The sequence below is a fragment of the Saprolegnia diclina genome, assembly GCF_000281045.1.
Source record: "Saprolegnia diclina VS20 unplaced genomic scaffold supercont1.28, whole genome shotgun sequence".
Lineage (NCBI taxonomy): Eukaryota > Oomycota > Saprolegniomycetes > Saprolegniales > Saprolegniaceae > Saprolegnia > Saprolegnia diclina.
The window spans coordinates 387,380-403,902 of NW_008246095.1; the positions used below are offsets into that span (position 1 = coordinate 387,380).

General features: G+C 58.8%; 8 protein-coding genes across 8 annotated transcripts in view; 5 read left to right on the forward strand and 3 right to left on the reverse strand.

Annotated features, from left to right (window-relative positions):
* The window catches only part of SDRG_09004 (hypothetical protein), a 5,453-nt gene extending 3,987 nt beyond the window's left edge, over positions 1–1,466 (forward strand). The window contains exons 7-9 of the mRNA XM_008614913.1: positions 22–887; positions 933–1,018; positions 1,072–1,466. Of these exons, the coding sequence (XP_008613135.1) occupies positions 22–887; positions 933–1,018; positions 1,072–1,404 (1,285 nt within the window). The 3' untranslated portion in view covers positions 1,405–1,466. The remainder of the gene's footprint in view (positions 1–21; positions 888–932; positions 1,019–1,071) is intronic.
* SDRG_09005 (hypothetical protein) lies at positions 1,455–2,044 on the reverse strand. Its single transcript, XM_008614914.1, has one exon. The coding sequence runs from the start codon at positions 2,015–2,017 to the stop codon at positions 1,493–1,495; it is 525 nt and encodes a 174-aa protein (XP_008613136.1). The 5' UTR covers positions 2,018–2,044; the 3' UTR covers positions 1,455–1,492.
* A 79-nt stretch (positions 2,045–2,123) lies between these two features.
* SDRG_09006 (hypothetical protein) lies at positions 2,124–7,671 on the forward strand. Its single transcript, XM_008614915.1, has 9 exons — positions 2,124–2,227; positions 2,273–2,610; positions 2,654–3,353; positions 3,399–3,553; positions 3,601–3,996; positions 4,043–4,307; positions 4,356–7,020; positions 7,066–7,151; positions 7,195–7,671. Exons 1-9 carry the CDS (start codon positions 2,147–2,149, stop codon positions 7,612–7,614), a joined length of 5,106 nt encoding a protein of 1,701 aa, XP_008613137.1. The 5' UTR covers positions 2,124–2,146; the 3' UTR covers positions 7,615–7,671.
* A 111-nt stretch (positions 7,672–7,782) lies between these two features.
* SDRG_09007 (hypothetical protein) lies at positions 7,783–9,088 on the forward strand. The gene is made up of 5 exons (XM_008614916.1): positions 7,783–8,224; positions 8,270–8,519; positions 8,564–8,656; positions 8,704–8,804; positions 8,852–9,088. The coding sequence occupies exons 1-5, from the start codon at positions 7,835–7,837 to the stop codon at positions 8,978–8,980; spliced, it is 963 nt and encodes a 320-aa protein (XP_008613138.1). The 5' UTR covers positions 7,783–7,834; the 3' UTR covers positions 8,981–9,088.
* Positions 9,031–10,513, reverse strand: SDRG_09008 (hypothetical protein; the record flags this gene model as incomplete). Its single annotated transcript, XM_008614917.1, has 9 exons — positions 9,031–9,239; positions 9,283–9,385; positions 9,433–9,640; positions 9,685–9,873; positions 9,915–9,991; positions 10,036–10,100; positions 10,149–10,203; positions 10,249–10,340; positions 10,387–10,513. 9 exons carry the CDS (start codon positions 10,511–10,513, stop codon positions 9,031–9,033), a joined length of 1,125 nt encoding a protein of 374 aa, XP_008613139.1.
* Positions 10,514–10,792: 279 nt separating this feature from the next.
* On the reverse strand, positions 10,793–13,542 carry SDRG_09009 (hypothetical protein). The gene is made up of 4 exons (XM_008614918.1): positions 11,741–13,542; positions 11,494–11,691; positions 11,277–11,450; positions 10,793–11,234 (listed from the first exon to the last, which is right to left on the reverse strand). Exons 1-4 carry the CDS (start codon positions 13,517–13,519, stop codon positions 10,842–10,844), a joined length of 2,544 nt encoding a protein of 847 aa, XP_008613140.1. The 5' UTR covers positions 13,520–13,542; the 3' UTR covers positions 10,793–10,841.
* Positions 13,543–13,866: 324 nt separating this feature from the next.
* On the forward strand, positions 13,867–15,641 carry SDRG_09010 (hypothetical protein). Its single transcript, XM_008614919.1, has 9 exons — positions 13,867–14,086; positions 14,133–14,256; positions 14,307–14,447; positions 14,490–14,566; positions 14,615–14,786; positions 14,830–14,973; positions 15,028–15,080; positions 15,129–15,175; positions 15,228–15,641. The coding sequence occupies exons 1-9, from the start codon at positions 13,878–13,880 to the stop codon at positions 15,545–15,547; spliced, it is 1,287 nt and encodes a 428-aa protein (XP_008613141.1). The 5' UTR covers positions 13,867–13,877; the 3' UTR covers positions 15,548–15,641.
* Positions 15,642–16,176: 535 nt separating this feature from the next.
* Positions 16,177–16,523, forward strand: part of SDRG_09011 (hypothetical protein) — a gene marked incomplete at both ends in the record, with an annotated part of 1,203 nt that continues 856 nt past the window's right edge. The window contains one exon of the mRNA XM_008614920.1: positions 16,177–16,465. Coding sequence (XP_008613142.1) covers positions 16,177–16,465 — 289 coding nt within the window. The remainder of the gene's footprint in view (positions 16,466–16,523) is intronic.

Sequence of the window (16,523 nt, forward strand, 5' to 3'; positions counted from 1 at the left end):
GGCGCTCTCGGTTCTCAACAGCGTCTTCACCGGCATCTTTACGTGCGAAGCGATTCTCAAACTCAACGCGTTTGGCTACGCCTACTTTGACGACGCATGGAACCGGTTCGACTTTACCATCGTCGTGTTTGCCTTGGTGAGCATTATCTTGCCGCTCGTGACAACGTCCGTGAGTCTCGGCGCCGAGCTGACCGTCGTCCGCGTCTTCCGCGTCGGGCGCGCGCTCCGGCTCATCAAGAAGGCCAAGCTCATGAAAAACCTCTTCGACACGCTCACCGTGTCGCTGCCAGCGGTGGGAAACGTCACGAGCTTGCTCATGCTCCTCTTCTACATTTACTCGGCCGTCGGCGTCCAGCTCTTTGCCAAAGTGGCATTCGACAACCAGCTCATCCATTCGTACCAGAACTTTCAAAATTTCTTCCGCGCGCTCCAAGCCCTCATTGGCTTTAGCACGGGCGAGAACTGGAACAACTTTACGTGGGAAATCTACTACACGTCGCCAGCGACCAACCCGAACTGCGACGATCGCACCTTCAACGACCACATGTGCGGCTTCAACGACACGGACCCGGACTGCATTCCACTCGACGGCTGCGGCTCGTGGTTTATTGTGCCCTTCATGTACTCGATGTACCTCATCATCGGGTACCTTGGCATGAACCTCTTCTCCGGTATCGTGATTGACGCGATTGGCGACTCGTCCGCCGCGTCCCCCGTGAACCCCGCGACGCTGGCCGAGTTTGCGGACCGTTGGGCCGAGTTTGACCCGCAGGGCGGCGGCTTGATCACGGCCGAAGAGCTCGCGGACTTTCTCTACACCGTGTACCCCCCGTTTGGCTTCAAGTCCGTGCCGGGCTTTACACGACGCCGTGTCGTCATTGCGATTGGTATGTCATTGTGCGTTGCGACTGACATGCTCAAGTCTTGCGTAGGAGAACTCGATATTCCCGTCTACGACAAGATCTACGTCCACTTCAAGGACGTGCCGCGGGCCCTCGTCATGCGCGTCTTGGCCGAGGTAGGTCCTGTCGTGCATGTCGTGCATGATGGGGTCTGAAGGCTATAAATTAGGGCAGCGTCACCAAGTACAACGAAATCAACAAGCTCATGGACCAACTCGGCATCAACAAGCAGTTTGACGAACTCTGGCACCGCCGGCGCGGCAAGAAGCAAAAGGACCGGCTCTCGATGCGAGAGGTCGGCCGCGTCAAGGAGTACTCGGCCACCATCATGATCCAGCGCTTCGTCCAACGCGCGCGTGCCAAGCGATTGCGCGCCAAGATCGCTGCCACCGAGGGATCGTCGGCAGACCCCGAGCCTCCGTGCGAGTCGGCGGCGGTCCACGGAGAGTGTCTCATGTCGGTGGACGCCGAGGCGCATGAGGCGGCGACGGCCATTACGTGAAGCGTCTCCTTCTAAATGCTGTAAAGGCTCTGTAACATGTAGCAAGTTGTACGAAGCCCTCATTCGATAAAAATGTTTCGAGTGGATGTTAGCAAAATGGTTTGTCGGGCCACAGCCCGTGGGCCACGTCGTCATCGTCGGCCACAGTCGGATCCGTAGGCCTCTCCCCCATGACGTCATCGTGGTCGAGCACGATGTTGTCGGGGTCGATGCAAGTTGCGCTCCGTGCGTCGGCCATGTACATGGAGAAGGACACCTTGAACTCGTCGGTTTGGGCCCGCTTTTGCTGCATGCGCAGTCGGTCATGCTCGCGCCGAAGATTGCGCGCCTCTAGCGTCTCACTCTCTCGTCGCAGGCGCGCTCGCTCGCGGGCCTGCTGCTTCCACTTTTCCTTTTCGTCGTCCGAGGCGAGCTGCCGGCGCGCGGCCACACGGGCGCGGTTCTTCTCCCGGCGCCGCGCCGCCTCGTCGGCGCCCTCGCTGCGACGCAGCTTGGCCATGCGCAGTCGGCCTTTCGCCAACCGTTCCTCCTTCTCTTCCGGCGTCTCGCGGTAGCGTTTCCGGGCGGCGCGGGCGCGCGCGAGCTCCTTGGCGCGGTCCGTTGCGTCCTCCATCGTCAAGTCCTTTTTACGGACTTTCGGACTTTCGGCCTCGAATAAGGCATGTCTAAAGATAGATCCTGAAAACGAAAAACAACCTTTGGGCCAAGTCGTGAAACAGCCGCGAACGGAGGCAGCAGCAGCATGGGCCTGAGCGCGCCAGCGCAGATGTCCGCCTTGATGCAAAAGGCGAGCATGGGTCGAACGTACCGCGATGCGAAGAAGGTACGTGGGCTCGGAATCTAGACGTCTTTCTCATGCCTCATGCAGGTGCAGCGCATCTCGCTCGGGTGCCTCACGGTCAAGCACCCTTTCCGAAGAGTGTGCATCAAGATCTTCCAGTCGCCGTGGTTTGACCGGATCGTGATCCTCGTCGTGTGCTTCAACACTGCGATCCTGGGCCTCGTCGACTACGAGAAAGCGTGGGCCGAGGGCCCCAACCCGAACGTGGGCTACAACCGCTTTATCGAGCTCTTCAACTCGATTAGCCTCTACTTCTTCGCAGCTGAAATGGCCATCAAGATTGTGGCCATGGGCTTTGTCGTTGGCGAAGGCGCGTACTTGAGCAACAACTGGAACCGCCTCGACTTTGTCATTGTGCTCTCCGGGTACGACGCTAAGGGGTTCAAATCATTTCTTATGGCACTATAGCATGCTCAATTGGCTCAACATCCGCGTTGGCTTTATCCGCGTCCTGCGCGTCCTTCGGCCGCTGCGGACGCTGCACTCGTTTCCCGGTCTCAAGATCCTCACCAACTCGCTCCTCGCCAGTCTACCAGCACTCGGAAACGTGGCCATCTTGCTCTCGTTCAGCTACATTGTGTTTGCGATTCTCGGTATGGAAATTTGGCGCGGCGGGTTCCACCCGCGCTGCCGCCTCACGCCCTTCCCGATTGCACTGCCATTTGACCCGGCGACCGCTCCCGTCGGTGCGTACCCTGTGAGCCAGGCGTATCTGAACCAAGTCCTTGCCAACCCTTCATGGTACCGCTGCAACAAGACAGAAGGCGTCCCGTACGAGGTCAACGACACGTGGACGCAACCCATGGGGTGCTTTTGGCCGCTCGATACGGACGCCGACCCGACAATCTACACGCGTTTCTGCGTCGAGGCCGGTGAAGTCGGTCGGCAGTGCGGCCTCAAGACGTGGTGCGGCTCCAACTACGACAGCGACGGCCGCCCACGGTTTCTGGACATTGCGACACGCGAATGGTCTTACTCGATCATGGCCCAGCCAACGTTTACGTCCAACCTCAACTTTGGGTTTACCAACTTTGACAATCTCGGCAACACGTTCATGATCATCCTCCAAGTGGTCACTGCATCCGGGTGGATGGCACTTACGGAAATGGTACGTCGCTTCAAACACCTCGTTTGCCGACTTATGTTTGCTCAGACGCAATGTGCGGGCAACCCCGCGGTCGCGGCCATCTACTTCAACGCGCTTCTCTTCTTTGGCATGTGCTTCCTCTTGCAGCTCAACATGGCCGTGCTTTGTACCGAGTTTGACAAGGCCAAAGAGAACCAAGAGAAAATAGCCCGCGCCAACGAGTACGAAAAGTTGACGTGGTCGTCGTGACATGCAAGCATACATGTAGGGCCAAGCTCATTGCCGAGCTGCATGCCAGCATCAAGTCGCGTCTCTCGGCTGTGCAGTCCCAAGCGATCGCAAACAACAAGGCGGGAGAGCCCAACGTGGTCGTGGCGGCCCATCCGGACCACCAGCATCTGGGCGACGTCGTTGTCGGCTCGGCAGCGTCGCGCCACATGGTCATCCTGCGGGCGGCGGCAAGGAAGCTCGTCCTCAACGACAACTTTCGGCAGTTTGGTCTCGCCATAACGGTCGGCAACATCTTTGTCATGTCGCTCAACCACGCCAACCAAACCGATGCCTTCATGTACAACAGCGAAATCGTCAACTTCGTCTTCCTCCTCTATTTTGTGTGGGAGTCGAGCGTCAAAATGCTCGGTATCGGCTTTGGTCCGTTCTGGCGGTACGCGTGTGTGTGCTCTGCCTTTGTCTAACGCTACGATGTGTAGCGACAAGTTTAATCGATTCGACTTGCTCACCGTGCTTTTGGGTGCGATCGAGTTTGCGACCAACCCGCCGACGTTCATCGACGGCACGCCGGGGGGGCCTGGTGCGTTCACGTCGTTTCGCGCCCTCCGCGCGCTCAAGATTGCACGGGCATGGAAGGGTCTCAACAAACTCTTGACGGCCATTATGAAGTCGTTTGGCGAGATTCTCAACTTTCTCTTCTTCCTCGTCATTTTTTGCTACATCTTTGCGCTCCTCGGCATGGAGGTACTCATCGCGACCCTATTGTTTGTTTGTTTCTGATGGCGCGACTAGATTTTTGCGACCAAGTATCAATTTGACCAAAACAACTTGGCGCTGCCGTTCAACAATACCAACCCTACGTCGCAACTGCATCGTAGCAACTATGACAGCGTGACATGGGCTGTCTTTACCGTCTTCCAAGTCATCACATACGACAACTTTCCGAGCGTCACGTACGACGGCTGGATCAGCGTCGGGTGGGCCTCGCCCGTGTACCATGCTTCGATCATCGTGCTGGGCGTTTGGGTCGTCATGAACATGTTTCTCGCGATTCTCGTGGGTGCGTGCATGGACGACGACGAAGGCGATAGCACCGAAACGATCCTTGACGACGCCACCGACGACGCGAAAGAGCCGCCAGGGCACGTCGTCCGCAACGTGCGTCGGGCCAAGCGCGCGATGTTTCAATTGCTAACGTTCTTTGACGCGACCGTGTACGACCCAATTGCCGAAGAGAAGCGCGAGCATGCCAAGTTCCACCTCAACAAGGGCTACAGCCTCTTTGTCTTTGCGCCCGAGAACGTCCTTCGGGCGAGCTGCGTCGGCTTGCTCAAGCGGCGCGAGTGGTCGTGGTTCATATCGCTCTCGGTGTTTGTGTCGTGCATCTTTACCGCCATTGACACGCCGCTGCTGGACCCGAATTCGTCGCTCGGACTCTCGATTGCGGTCTCCAACAACCTCTTTGCGATCCTCTTCTCGATCGAGTTGGGCCTCACGGTCATCGCCAAAGGGCTCTTCTTTGGCAAAGACGCGTACGTCAAGGACGCGTGGCGGCTTCTCGATGGCTTCATCGTGACCGTCTCGGTCTTGCCGTATATGATTGGGGGTGGCAACGGCGCGCTCTCGGCGCTGCGCGCGCTGCGGGGGCTTCGCGCCTTGCGCCCGCTTCGCGTCATCAACAAGCTGCCGCAGCTCAAGATCGTTGTCAACACGCTCTTCCGGTGCATTCCCGACATCATCAACGCGCTCGTCTTCTTCCTCTTCATGCTCTTCATCTTTGGCTTGATGGGGGTCACCTTTTTCAAGGGCGCCTTCAACTCGTGCTCGATCAGCCCGTACACGTACACCCAAGGCACAGGCACACCGGCGTTCCCCCCGTGGTTTCCGTCCGGGTACAACGGAGACTTTGTGACCAACATGACGAGTATCGACACGATGACGTACCCGGTCGCGTGGAAGGACATGACGCTTGCTCAAAGAGCGCCGTATGCAGCCGTATGGAACACAACCGACTGCGGGCCGTTTGCCGACAACTACAAGCCCACGTCCAAGCAAATCTGCCTCTGCTTCGCGTCGACCCAAAATACGACCTGGAGCCCGGTCGTGCCACAGAAATTCGACAACATTTTCTGGGCCGTCGGTGGGTTGTACGAGCTGACGACGATGGAAGCGTGGTCGCTCGCGGCCATGGCGGGCGTCGACGCGACGGGCGAAGACATGCAGCCCATCATGAACACGAATCTGTGGATGATCCTCTGGTGGTGGGTCTACATGATTGTGTGCGCGTGGTTTGTGACCAACCTCTTCATTGGCATCCTCTGCGACAGCTTTTGCCGCGAGTCGTACGGCGCTGTCGTCACCGAAGAGCAAATCAAGTGGATCAAACTGCAAAAAAAAGTCCTCGCGCTCGCGCCCCAAGTGTACTACCCGTCGCCCAAAGAGCCGTTCCGAAAACGCTGTTTTGAGATCGTGCACTATCGCTACACCGAGTACTTTGTGACTGCGTGCATCTTTCTCAACATTCTCACCATGTGCATGGACCAATTTGGCGACAGCATCGCGTTCCAGAACGGCCTCACGGTGTCCAACTATGTGTTTACCGGCGTCTTTGCCGTCGAAGCGTTCCTCAAACTCAACGCGTTTGGGTGGGCGTACTTTGACGACACATGGAATCGGTTCGACCTCGTCATCGTCGTCCTCACGGTCGTTAGCATCCTCCTCCCGTTCTTTACAAAGTCGCTGAGTCTTGGCACGGCGATCACGGTCGTCCGTGTCTTCCGCGTCGGGCGCGCGCTCCGCCTCATCAAGCAGGCCAAGACGATGAAGAACCTCATCGATACGCTCATCGTGTCGCTCCCGGCCGTCATCAACGTCACGAGCTTGCTCATGCTCCTCTTCTACATTTACTCGGCGCTCGGTGTCCAGTTTTTCGCCAAAGTGGCGCTCGACAACCAGCTCATCCACAAGTACCAGAACTTTCAAAACTTCTTCCGCGCGCTCCAAGCCCTCATTGGGTACAGCACGGGCGAGAACTGGAACAACTTTACGTGGGAAGTCTACTACACGTCGCCAGCGACCAACCCGAACTGCGTCGACCGGTCGTACAACGCGAGCATGTGCGGCTTTAACGACACCGAGTTTGACTGCGTCCCGCTCGACGGCTGCGGCACGTGGGGGATCATCCCGTACATGTACTCGATGTACCTCATCATCGGGTACCTTGGCATGAACCTCTTCTCTGGTATCGTGATTGACGCGATTGGCGACTCGTCCACCGACTCGCCCGTGAACGCCAACACGCTCGCTGAATTTGCCGAGCGCTGGGCCGACTTTGATCCGCGCGGGAGCGGCTTGATCACGGCCGAAGAGCTCGCAGACTTTCTCTACACCGTGTACCCCCCGTTTGGCTTCAAGGCGGTGCCGGGCTTTACACGGCGCCGCGTCGTCATTGCCATCGGTGGCTCCTCACTGCATCGCTCATGAGGTCTCACACATACCGTAGGTCAGCTTGACATTCCCATCTATGACAAAGTCTACGTGCATTTCAAAGACGTACCCCGGGCCCTCGTGACGCGGGTGCTGGCCGAGGTACGCCGACGTGCAACGCGGTCTCGCATCATCATGGGGGTAGGGCGACCCCGCCAAGCACGCCGAGATCAACAAGCTCATGGACCAGATGGGCATCAACAAGCAATTTGAAGAGATTTGGCACCGCCGGCGGGGCAAAAAGCAAAAGGAGCGACTCCTCCAGCGCGAAGTCGGGCCCGTCAAAGAGTACTCGGCGAGCGTCGTTATCCAGCGCTTCTTGACCAAGAGCAAGCTCCAGCGGCAATATGCGCGGTCGGCAACCTCCCGCCGCATCGTGACGAGCAACTCGCAGCCAGGACTCAACCCGGACGCGTCACCACCCCCGTTGGAAATGGACCAGAACCCCGAGGGTGCTGCCACCGACGGCCTTGAGCCGAGCCGCAACCGCCGCGATATGAACCTCGAGTCGATGGAGGGCCCGGACGCGGGCGAGACGTCGGGATCCGCGGCTGCAAGTTTATAACTGTTTAGAGTGTAGTTGGTATAATTTATGATGTATACATTCCGTATTCAACCCATACCGTGCATCAGCATCATGATTGCGTGTACAACATGTCCTTCATTACCCAGCGTCACCGTCGGGTGCGATACCGCCATGGGATTGGTTAAAATTCAAGTGTATTGCCCAATCACACGACGTGCCTATCGAAATCCGCACGCGCCAGGTTTCCATTTCCACAAGAATGAGTCAGAGCGACATGGCGACGATGGCCGTGGCCGAGACCGAGAAGCGCGGGGCTGGGGACGCCGGCGCCGAGGGCCGCGCGGACGTCCGCGTCCATCCCCTCGTGCTCATGAACCTCTGCGACCACTGGACACGGGCCCATGCCGGGGCCAAGCAGGTCATGGGCGCACTCTTTGGCATCCAGAAGGGCCGCAACATCGAGGTCATGGACTCGTTCGAGCTGCCGACGCCCGCCGAGCTCCAGTCGGCGGACAGCCCCGCGACGCTCAAGACCTTTTTGACGGAGCGCACGGAGCAGTTTGCCAAGGTCTTTCCCGGCTTTGAGTTTCTCGGCTGGTACGCGGTCCAGGACAAGATTCAGCCCTCCGACTTGGCCACGCACCGCATGGTAACCCTCTGCTTTAGATGCATGTCTATATGAACATTGGCGTAGCTCATGGAGTTCAACGAAAGCCCACTCTTCCTCGTGCTGGACCCGACGCCGCCACCGGCGACCAAGGGCGAACACGTCAAGCTCAAGCTGCCGCTCTCGCTCTACGAGTCGGAGCTCCACATGCTCAACAACACACCGACGATGCTCTTTGTCAAGACGCAGTTCAAAGTGCACACGACCGAGTCGGAGGGCATTGCGCTCGACCACATCTCCAAGGTGGCCCCCGGCGGCGCCGCCACCGAGTCGTCCCGTACGTGGCATCCATTGCATGTTCCATGACTATGTGTTTCATAGTCCATGGCGGTCTCGGCTCGATGCGTGATGCGATCCTGATGCTCGACAAGCAGCTCGGTGTCTTGCGCGCGTACCTTGAAGCGACCAAGCGAGGTACACTGACCTCGCTGGCTGCGTCGTCGTGAAGTCTCAGCGCCTAGGTGATATCCCTGTGGACCACGCGCTGCTCCGCCAAGTCGCGAGCATTTGCCAACAGCTCCCCGCAATGCGTTCGGACCTCTTTGCATCGACGTTTTCCCAGGTACTACCAATTTCTGGCTGTTCACACATCTGTACGTGCCGGTCTAGGAGTACAATGACACGCTCCTCGTCACGTACTTGGCGACGATCACAAAGGGCATTACGTGCACGAACGCGGTGCTCGACAAGTTTGCAATGACGCAGGACCGGCAGCACCCGCGCGGCCCGATGCTCTAAGCCGCTTATGACACGTCGATACACCAGTGTGCTCTTGCTATTCCTGCTTCTTATGCATCTGTGGCGGCCAGTCGGATCGTGTAGTGCTCGTACTTGAGCTCGTTCGCGTCCCAAACCGTCTCGAGGAGCGCCGACGGGCCTTCGGGCAGCGACTCGACCGGCACAATCGTCGTCACAAACGGCGGCGCCAAAAGCAGCTTTTGCAAGTGGAGCACGCCAAACCGACTGTGGCTCGTGGCATTGACGAGGTACGCGACGCCTACACGAATGCTGCACCCGGCGGCTTTGAAAACATCGAGTACCGTTGGGCTTGAGGCGGTGGCGCACCACGTTGGCAAAGCCTTCGGCCGTGCTTGGCTCGCAAATGATGTCGCTGGCCATGACGATGTCAACCTTGGGCGCCGACTACATAGGACCGTGTTCAGAAGACAGTAGCAAGAAGACCAGTTTACGAGGTCGAGGTGGTCCCAATCGAGGTGCTCAATCGTCACGTGCGATGTCGATGCGTCCAAGTTGAGGTCGACGTTGTACTGAAGCGCGTCGAGCGTGTCTTGCTGGTAGTCGGTCAAGGTCATCGTTTGGCTGTACGCGGCAGCCACGATACCACTCAGGCCAAGCCCGCTCCCGACTTCGAGGACGCTGCGCTCGCGGAAGCGCTCGCTGCAAAAATGCATCAAGCAAGTCCAGATGGAGTCGAGTAGTACCGGTTGAGGTGGACCCAGCGGGCCAAAATGACTGCCGCGCCCCACAGGAGGTACCCCGTCTTTGGCTGGCCCGTCATGCGCATCTTGACCGCGCGAATGAGCACCACGCGGTTCTCGTCGTCTCGGGCGTCGGTCGGCAGTGCTTGCAAAAGCGGCCACGTGCGCGTCGGGGGCTCGAGCGGCAGCGTTCTACCCGTTGCGTTATAAAGGTTGTAAAAAGAGAGAGGCACGTGAAGGGGAAGGACGTGTTGACGCCGGACGTGTTGGCTTTCTTGGACGAGCAGTTGACGACCACCGCCGACGCGCCCTAGCGTGGGTATAGCAGATACGGCGACGAGGTCCCATCCGTACATCTTGGATCAACTCGTGCTCGTGCATGAGGAGCTTCATAAGGACAAAGTGCAGGCCCAGCTGCGCTATTTTGAACTCCATCGTACTTGCCACCATCAACACAATCGTCGTACCTGCGTGGACGCAGTTGTCTTCGTCCGTAATGACCGCCGCCACGAGCAGCAAGATCTAAGCGTATCGCCATCACGCAGCGTACCGAGGCAAGTAAACTACCTTGTGCGTGCGCGCAATCGTGACTTCGTCGTCCTGGACGCGACTCTTTGTAAAGGCCGAGAGCTCGGTCATTGCGTACTCGAAAAAGCCCGCTAGATGCACATTGCAGCCGCGTGCTTGATGACAGCGAGGTGGTACCAATGCCAAGGAAGCAGCGACCGAGGCCGCTCGTCGACCAGACGCCAAGGCGGTCAAGGTCGTGCGACGCAAGCGCATCGCGCATCTCGGCGATGAGCGCATGCAGCGACGAGAGAGCGACGGGCATGACAAATCCACTTGTTCAAACGACCAATGAAACCCACTTGGCGACAGATGGCACCCGTCCAGCATTCAAGAACACGCAACTTTGTCATCGTGCGAAGTCCGATACTACGCCTAACGCGGGAACCAAGAGCAGCAACGGTTGGCGGCATGCGCCTGCGTAATGACACGGGAAGTGGACGAGCTCTTTGGGATACCACGCTGCACGCGCGGGTCTGAAGGGTCGCTTTGACTGCCATGGCTAAAAACACCGCGTTTTCATCTCGACAGGATATCATATCACTGGGAATGAATACCGAGGACATTGTACAGAATCAATTAAGACTATGAACTTATTGGTGCAGCACGGCGAGACGCGGTTCGTTGTGGAGGCGCTGGTCGAGCTCGGCGTACTTTTGCAGCGCGGTTTCTTCGTGGCGCGTCAAGCGCTGTTCGAGAATCTGGATCCGGAACATGGTTTCGCTGCAGAAGCGCTCAAACTCTTCGTCCGTGCCCTGGTCGTGCTCGCGCTGGCTGCGCTGGAACGCTGCCTGCTTCTTGGCGAGGGCGCTATTCTCCTTGTCGAGCCGCGTCTGAATAATGTTGGCGCGCTCGAGCAGCCGCTCCTTGAGGTTCTTCAAGCACGCGTCGCGCACATTGTGCGCTTCGTCCTTTGTAAGGCTCCCACTGTGGTGCTGCCCCACGGCGTGCAAGAACGGCGACAAGTAGTCCATCTCGACTTTGGTCTACCCACGATATTAGAGACTCGAATGCGACACGAAACATACCTCTTTGCTCTGCTTGCGTTGCTCCTCGGCCGCGTCGGCCTTGGACTCGTCTTCCTCGGCGTCGAAAATGCTCGTTTCGAGCGTAATCGCGGCCTCTTCGCGCTTGCGGTACTTGAGGATCTCCTGCGTCTCGACGTCCACGTGCCGGATCGCGTTGTAGCACTCCTTCTCCATCTAACGTGCGGTGTCTCGACACAGATTGCATGCTTGTCAACACCTGAATCACAGCCTGGAGTTCGCGCTCGAGGAGCGTCTCCTTGGGTCGCGCCGCCGTCGGGTCGACCTGAAAGACGTCCACGGGCGTGTTTGGCGCCTTGTGGTACACGCGGCTCGCCGACGTGATCTTGCCCTCGGCGTAGTGAAATTGAACGCGGATCGTGCCTTCGCGTACGTTGTACGTGCGCTTGCGTGCGTCCTAAGGATAGCTCTTGGCATCTATCAAGGTTTCAAGGGACTCTGGCAACCTCGTCGGCGTCGCGGTCAATGTTTCGGCCAAACTTTTCCGCCATGCGACGCACTGTGAGCTCGCCGGTCGCGCCACCCGGCAGAACAAACGGTGTCGGTGTCTTGGCAATCGCCTCAGCGTGGTCCTTCTCTTCCGAGAGCGTCACGCTGCGGTGCTCGAGGTTGTCGTCGCGCCCATAAAAGGTCTCGGTGATGTGCTTGTGCACGACTTCTTCGCGCTTGACGAGGCCGTCCATGCGCGCGCTCGTGTAGAACGTCAGCTCGCGCCGAAACCCACTCCACTCGACGCGCGATTTCAACGCTTCGGGCTGCCGACCCGGTGCAAAGTGCTCTTCAAACTTGCCTTGGAGCGGGTACCGAATGCGCAAATGCAGTTTGTCCTTGCGGTTCTTGAAGAGCTCGCGGATCTCGATCGGGAGCGTCCGGCTCCGGTTGCGGTACAGCGTCAGCCGCCGCACCATGCCTTGCGCGTGCGTATTGTCGGCAAAGTCTTCGACTTTGCTCTTCTCGTACAGCGTCGTGCGCTGCGCTTCGTTGACGTACCGCTGCTTGTAGCGCTTGCGTTCGACGTGCAGCTTGACGACCCAGGACGGCGGGACATCGAGAATGTTGCTGTCGTCGTCGTTGTCGCCGCCTTGGTCGCTGCCGTCGCCCGAGTTGTTGCTGCTACCGCCTTCGAGGAGCGTATCGTGCACCTTGCCATCGCTGCCGTCGCCATGCGACGTCTTCTTCTCAAAGGACGACAAGAAGACGTACTCCCAGTCGGTCGCGTTTCCAAGGTCATACAGACACTGACTCAGTCGGTGCGGCTGCATGTTGACGTAGTAGTTTTGGTGGTTCCACACGCTCTCGATGCGCACGTACGGCGAGTCCCGGACCGGGTACAACCGCCCGGTCGAGGGCTCGACAAAGACGTGCTCGGTCACGTCGCGCCGGCCAGCGCGGACGAGCACCCATGCGTGCACGCGCTTCCCATCGAGCGGGTCGTCGTCGTCGTCGTCGTCGTCGTCCAAGTGTTTGGTCCAGTCTTGCATGGCCGCAATTTCAGCGCGCCGGGCCTCTTCCTTGGCCTCCATCATGGCCACAAACTTGCTCGTGGGCTTTGGCACGGCCGTATCGTCGTCGTCATGCTTGCTCTCGCTCACCTTGCCGGTCGACGTCTCGATGTCCAGCTTGCCGATTTCATCGAGGAACGGGCAGCGCGTCCGGCTCTGGTCGAGGAGGCACACCCAGCGCGGCGCAAAGCCGTTGACGACGTAGGCGTCGTAGCCCGACCCAATGAGGAACGAAACGAGGAGGTTCGCGAGATCGAACGAGTCGCCCGACTGCCAGTGGAGAACCGCGGCCGGCGACGGAAGACACAGCGGTGGCTTGCACGGGTCTGCGAGCGGCTCGTACTCGATGAGCCCCGAGACAAAGGTGGCGAGCTTCTCGAGGTTGTAGAGCTCGAGGAACGGTAGCAGCGTCGGGCGGATCGTCGTGCACACAAACTTGGGAATGCCACACTCGTTGGGTGGGCAGAGGTACAATGGCGGCCGGCCACTGTCGGGCAAAAGCTCTTCAAACTGCTTGCGAAAGTTGGCCACGTACTCGAGGCAGAGCAGCTCCTTGTTGGTGTTGGCCGTGTAGGAACCTGGCGCGTCGTTGCCGGCCGCGTCTTCGAGGCGCCGATGCTTGGTGCTCACGACACCCGCGACCGTAAATTGGCGGGGCGCCGGTGCGCTCCGGAAGAGGTTCTGCCGCTCCGAGAAGTCGACCTCGTCGTTGTTGTCGGGCATGGCTCTTCAAGATCTTATATACGCCACGCCGCTTCGAGGAATAACACTCGCTCCAATTATAACATGTTAGACGCATATAGTTTTACGCATTTACCCAGTTCGGATGCGTTTTAATCACAATACACTCTTCATATTACTCACACTAAATAAAGGGCTCGGGCACATGGTTTAGCTCTGCTGCACTGCCATTGGCGCTGCTGCGTCGTGCGTGCGACGATGGGTCGAGCAACTTCAAGGAGATCGCCACTCCCAACGCTTGCTTGCGCGTGTGTGCAGCGTCAAGTGGCCCCGGGAATGCACACTATTTCCGTGGCGTTTGTGGGTGGGCGGCCATCCGGATAAAAAGATTGGGGCCGTCATGATCATGAACGTCTTGCGCCGGCCGCAGCCCCTCACGCGCCATGCGCGGAGCTTTGGCATCGCCCACGACGAGATCGTGGCCCTCGCGCAGGTCTCGCCGACGCCGCTGACGCTGCAGCAGATGAAGACGTTCGCGACGAACGGCCCCGAGCTGCGGCTCAAGGCGGCGGCCTTTCTGCACAAGGAGCTGCAGATCCGCTTTGCGCGGTGCGTCGCTCACCAAATCGAGATGGCCGCTCACGCTTTCTTGTAGCGCAATTGTCGAGCTCTCGGAGCTGCCGATTGGGCTCAACGAGACAAAAGCCGTTCAAATGGCCATCCGCAACTACACGGACCACCTCGAGAGCGTGCGCGCGGCCAAGGTCCCGACGACGCTCGTACTACGCCACTGCGAATCGCACGACATGGAATATGTGTGTGTGCATAGGAAGAAGACGCTGTGTTTACGACCATGATCCGCGCCATGAAGAAGCGCGGGTCCAACTTGGTGCCGCTTATTTGCGGCGGGCTCCAAGAAGTGAGCCACACGGAAGAGGGCCGTAACGCGCTGCGTCTCCAAGAGATCCAAGTGCGATAGTTTATCGTAGCCTATTGACTAGTCGTCGCGTAGGACAGCGTCAACACGCGCTTGGACACATTCTTCCTCTCGCGCATTGGCATTCGCATGCTCATCGGGCAGCACTCGACGTACAACGACCAAATCTCGTAGCGTCATTATAACATGCTCCGATGTAGGGACGGTGGCCGCGTCAAGCTCTGTGATGTGCAAGACATTGTCCGTGAAGCGACCGAGCGGGCGAGTGCGCTCTGCGAACTGTACTGCGGCACGCCGCCCAAGGTCATCGTCAAGGTCGCTGCGAACGGCGCAGCGCCCTTCATGTATGTGCGCTCGCACTTGCATCACATGGTACGACGCGTCAATATTGCGTGTTATTGATCGCGATCTTTAGGTGTTTGAGCTGCTGAAAAACTCGATGCAAGCCACGGTTGAGCTCTACGGCCCCAAATCGCCGCGCCGCGAAACGTGCTCGGTCATGGACACCAAGCCCAAGATGAACCACATGAGCCCTCTCCTTGGCTTTGTCATTCCCGATGTAAGGCCTCATTCAGCAACGATAGTAGAAGCATCTCACATCTGATTTTCGTAGATGGACCATTTGGACGGTATCTCAATCTTCCCGCACCACGCCAACTCGCTGCGGTACGTGTTTCCATGCAGTAGCAAACGACCATGATCATGGTGGTGCAGGGGCGACTTGCCGCCCATCACGGTCGTCATCTGCCAAGGCCAAGAAGGTTGGGCTCTTGCGCAAATGACTGCAGAAATATCATTCTCGACATGGACTAGATTTGACCATCAAGATCTCGGACGTGGCTGGCGGCGTCCGTCGCAGCGATTGGCACCGTTTGTGGTACTACAACCACACGACGGCGAGCCAGGAGCCGCCGCAAGCGCTCGCGACTGGCGATTTTCGCGAGCATTTCAGCGGCGGCGGCTACGGGCTGCCGATTGGCCGGCTCTTTGCGCGGTACTTTGGCGGCGAAATCACGTTCCTCTCGTCCGAGGGGTATGGCTCGTCGGCGTTCATTCAAGCGCACCGCCTCGGGAAACAAACCGAGCTCGTGCCGGGCCACACCAACTTTACGCTCCAGCCGCTTAAATTCTAAGGCCCACTCCGCAACAATTTATACATTGGTCGTCCACTTCACAGACATATTGTCCACACAACGCTCGACGCGTTCAAATTCAACGACTGCCCACTTCAACATTACTAGCGTCTCTGGCCGAGAAGGTTCGTCGTCGGTGGGCGATTGAATACAAGTAGTCCAGTACCTCAAGGCGTCGCGACCTTATTGGGATGTTCGACGGTGTCGAGATGCAAGGGGCGCATCTTGCTAGTATTCTACGAGAAATGACAGAGCGTCCCTTGGGCGCCATCGAAGCTCGAGGCCGATTCGGCTCGATAGACGCGACGCCAGACGCGCCAATCACGTTGCAGCGCGCCGGTGGCGTCAACAGCCCACCCGACTTTCGAGACGCTTACGGGACCGGCGTTGGCCGCCATGCTCGCCTCCCCGCAGAGGCCGCCAGATAATCCTTGCTCGACAGACTTGATGGATCTAGAATCTGGTCGTGCCAGATTCGACGGCGCCAGATTCAACCCGTTTCGGCGCGACGCCGAAACCCTGTCTAATGCGTGGCTGTGTGCCCCGCCATCCGGATACAGGCGTCATCCGGATATAGATTGAAAGCGCCGTCAGTTTGGTGGCAGACAAGAATTCGTCGCGTGTCTGCCATGCGCCGTGTGTACGCCGTCTCGCGCCGCCGGTGGCTCTCGTCCGCCGCGTCCCAGCTGGCCATGGACCCGTGTCCGAGCGACGGCGGCTATGAAGAGGACGCGAGATGCGTCATCCGCCTCGAGGCGCTGCGCCAGCCGCCAGCACCCGAGCTCGTCGAGGACCTCAAGGCCGCGCGTCGGGATGCGGCCACGGGTCGCTTCGTGCATCCTGCGCACTGGAAGTACGAGATGACGACGCTCATGGACGTCCTCAAGTGGAAGTGGAACGCGACGGGCGAAGGCCCGTGTGTGCCCACCGACGTCGCCGAGCTCGATGCGGCGCTGCCAGTCTTGACGCCCGACTT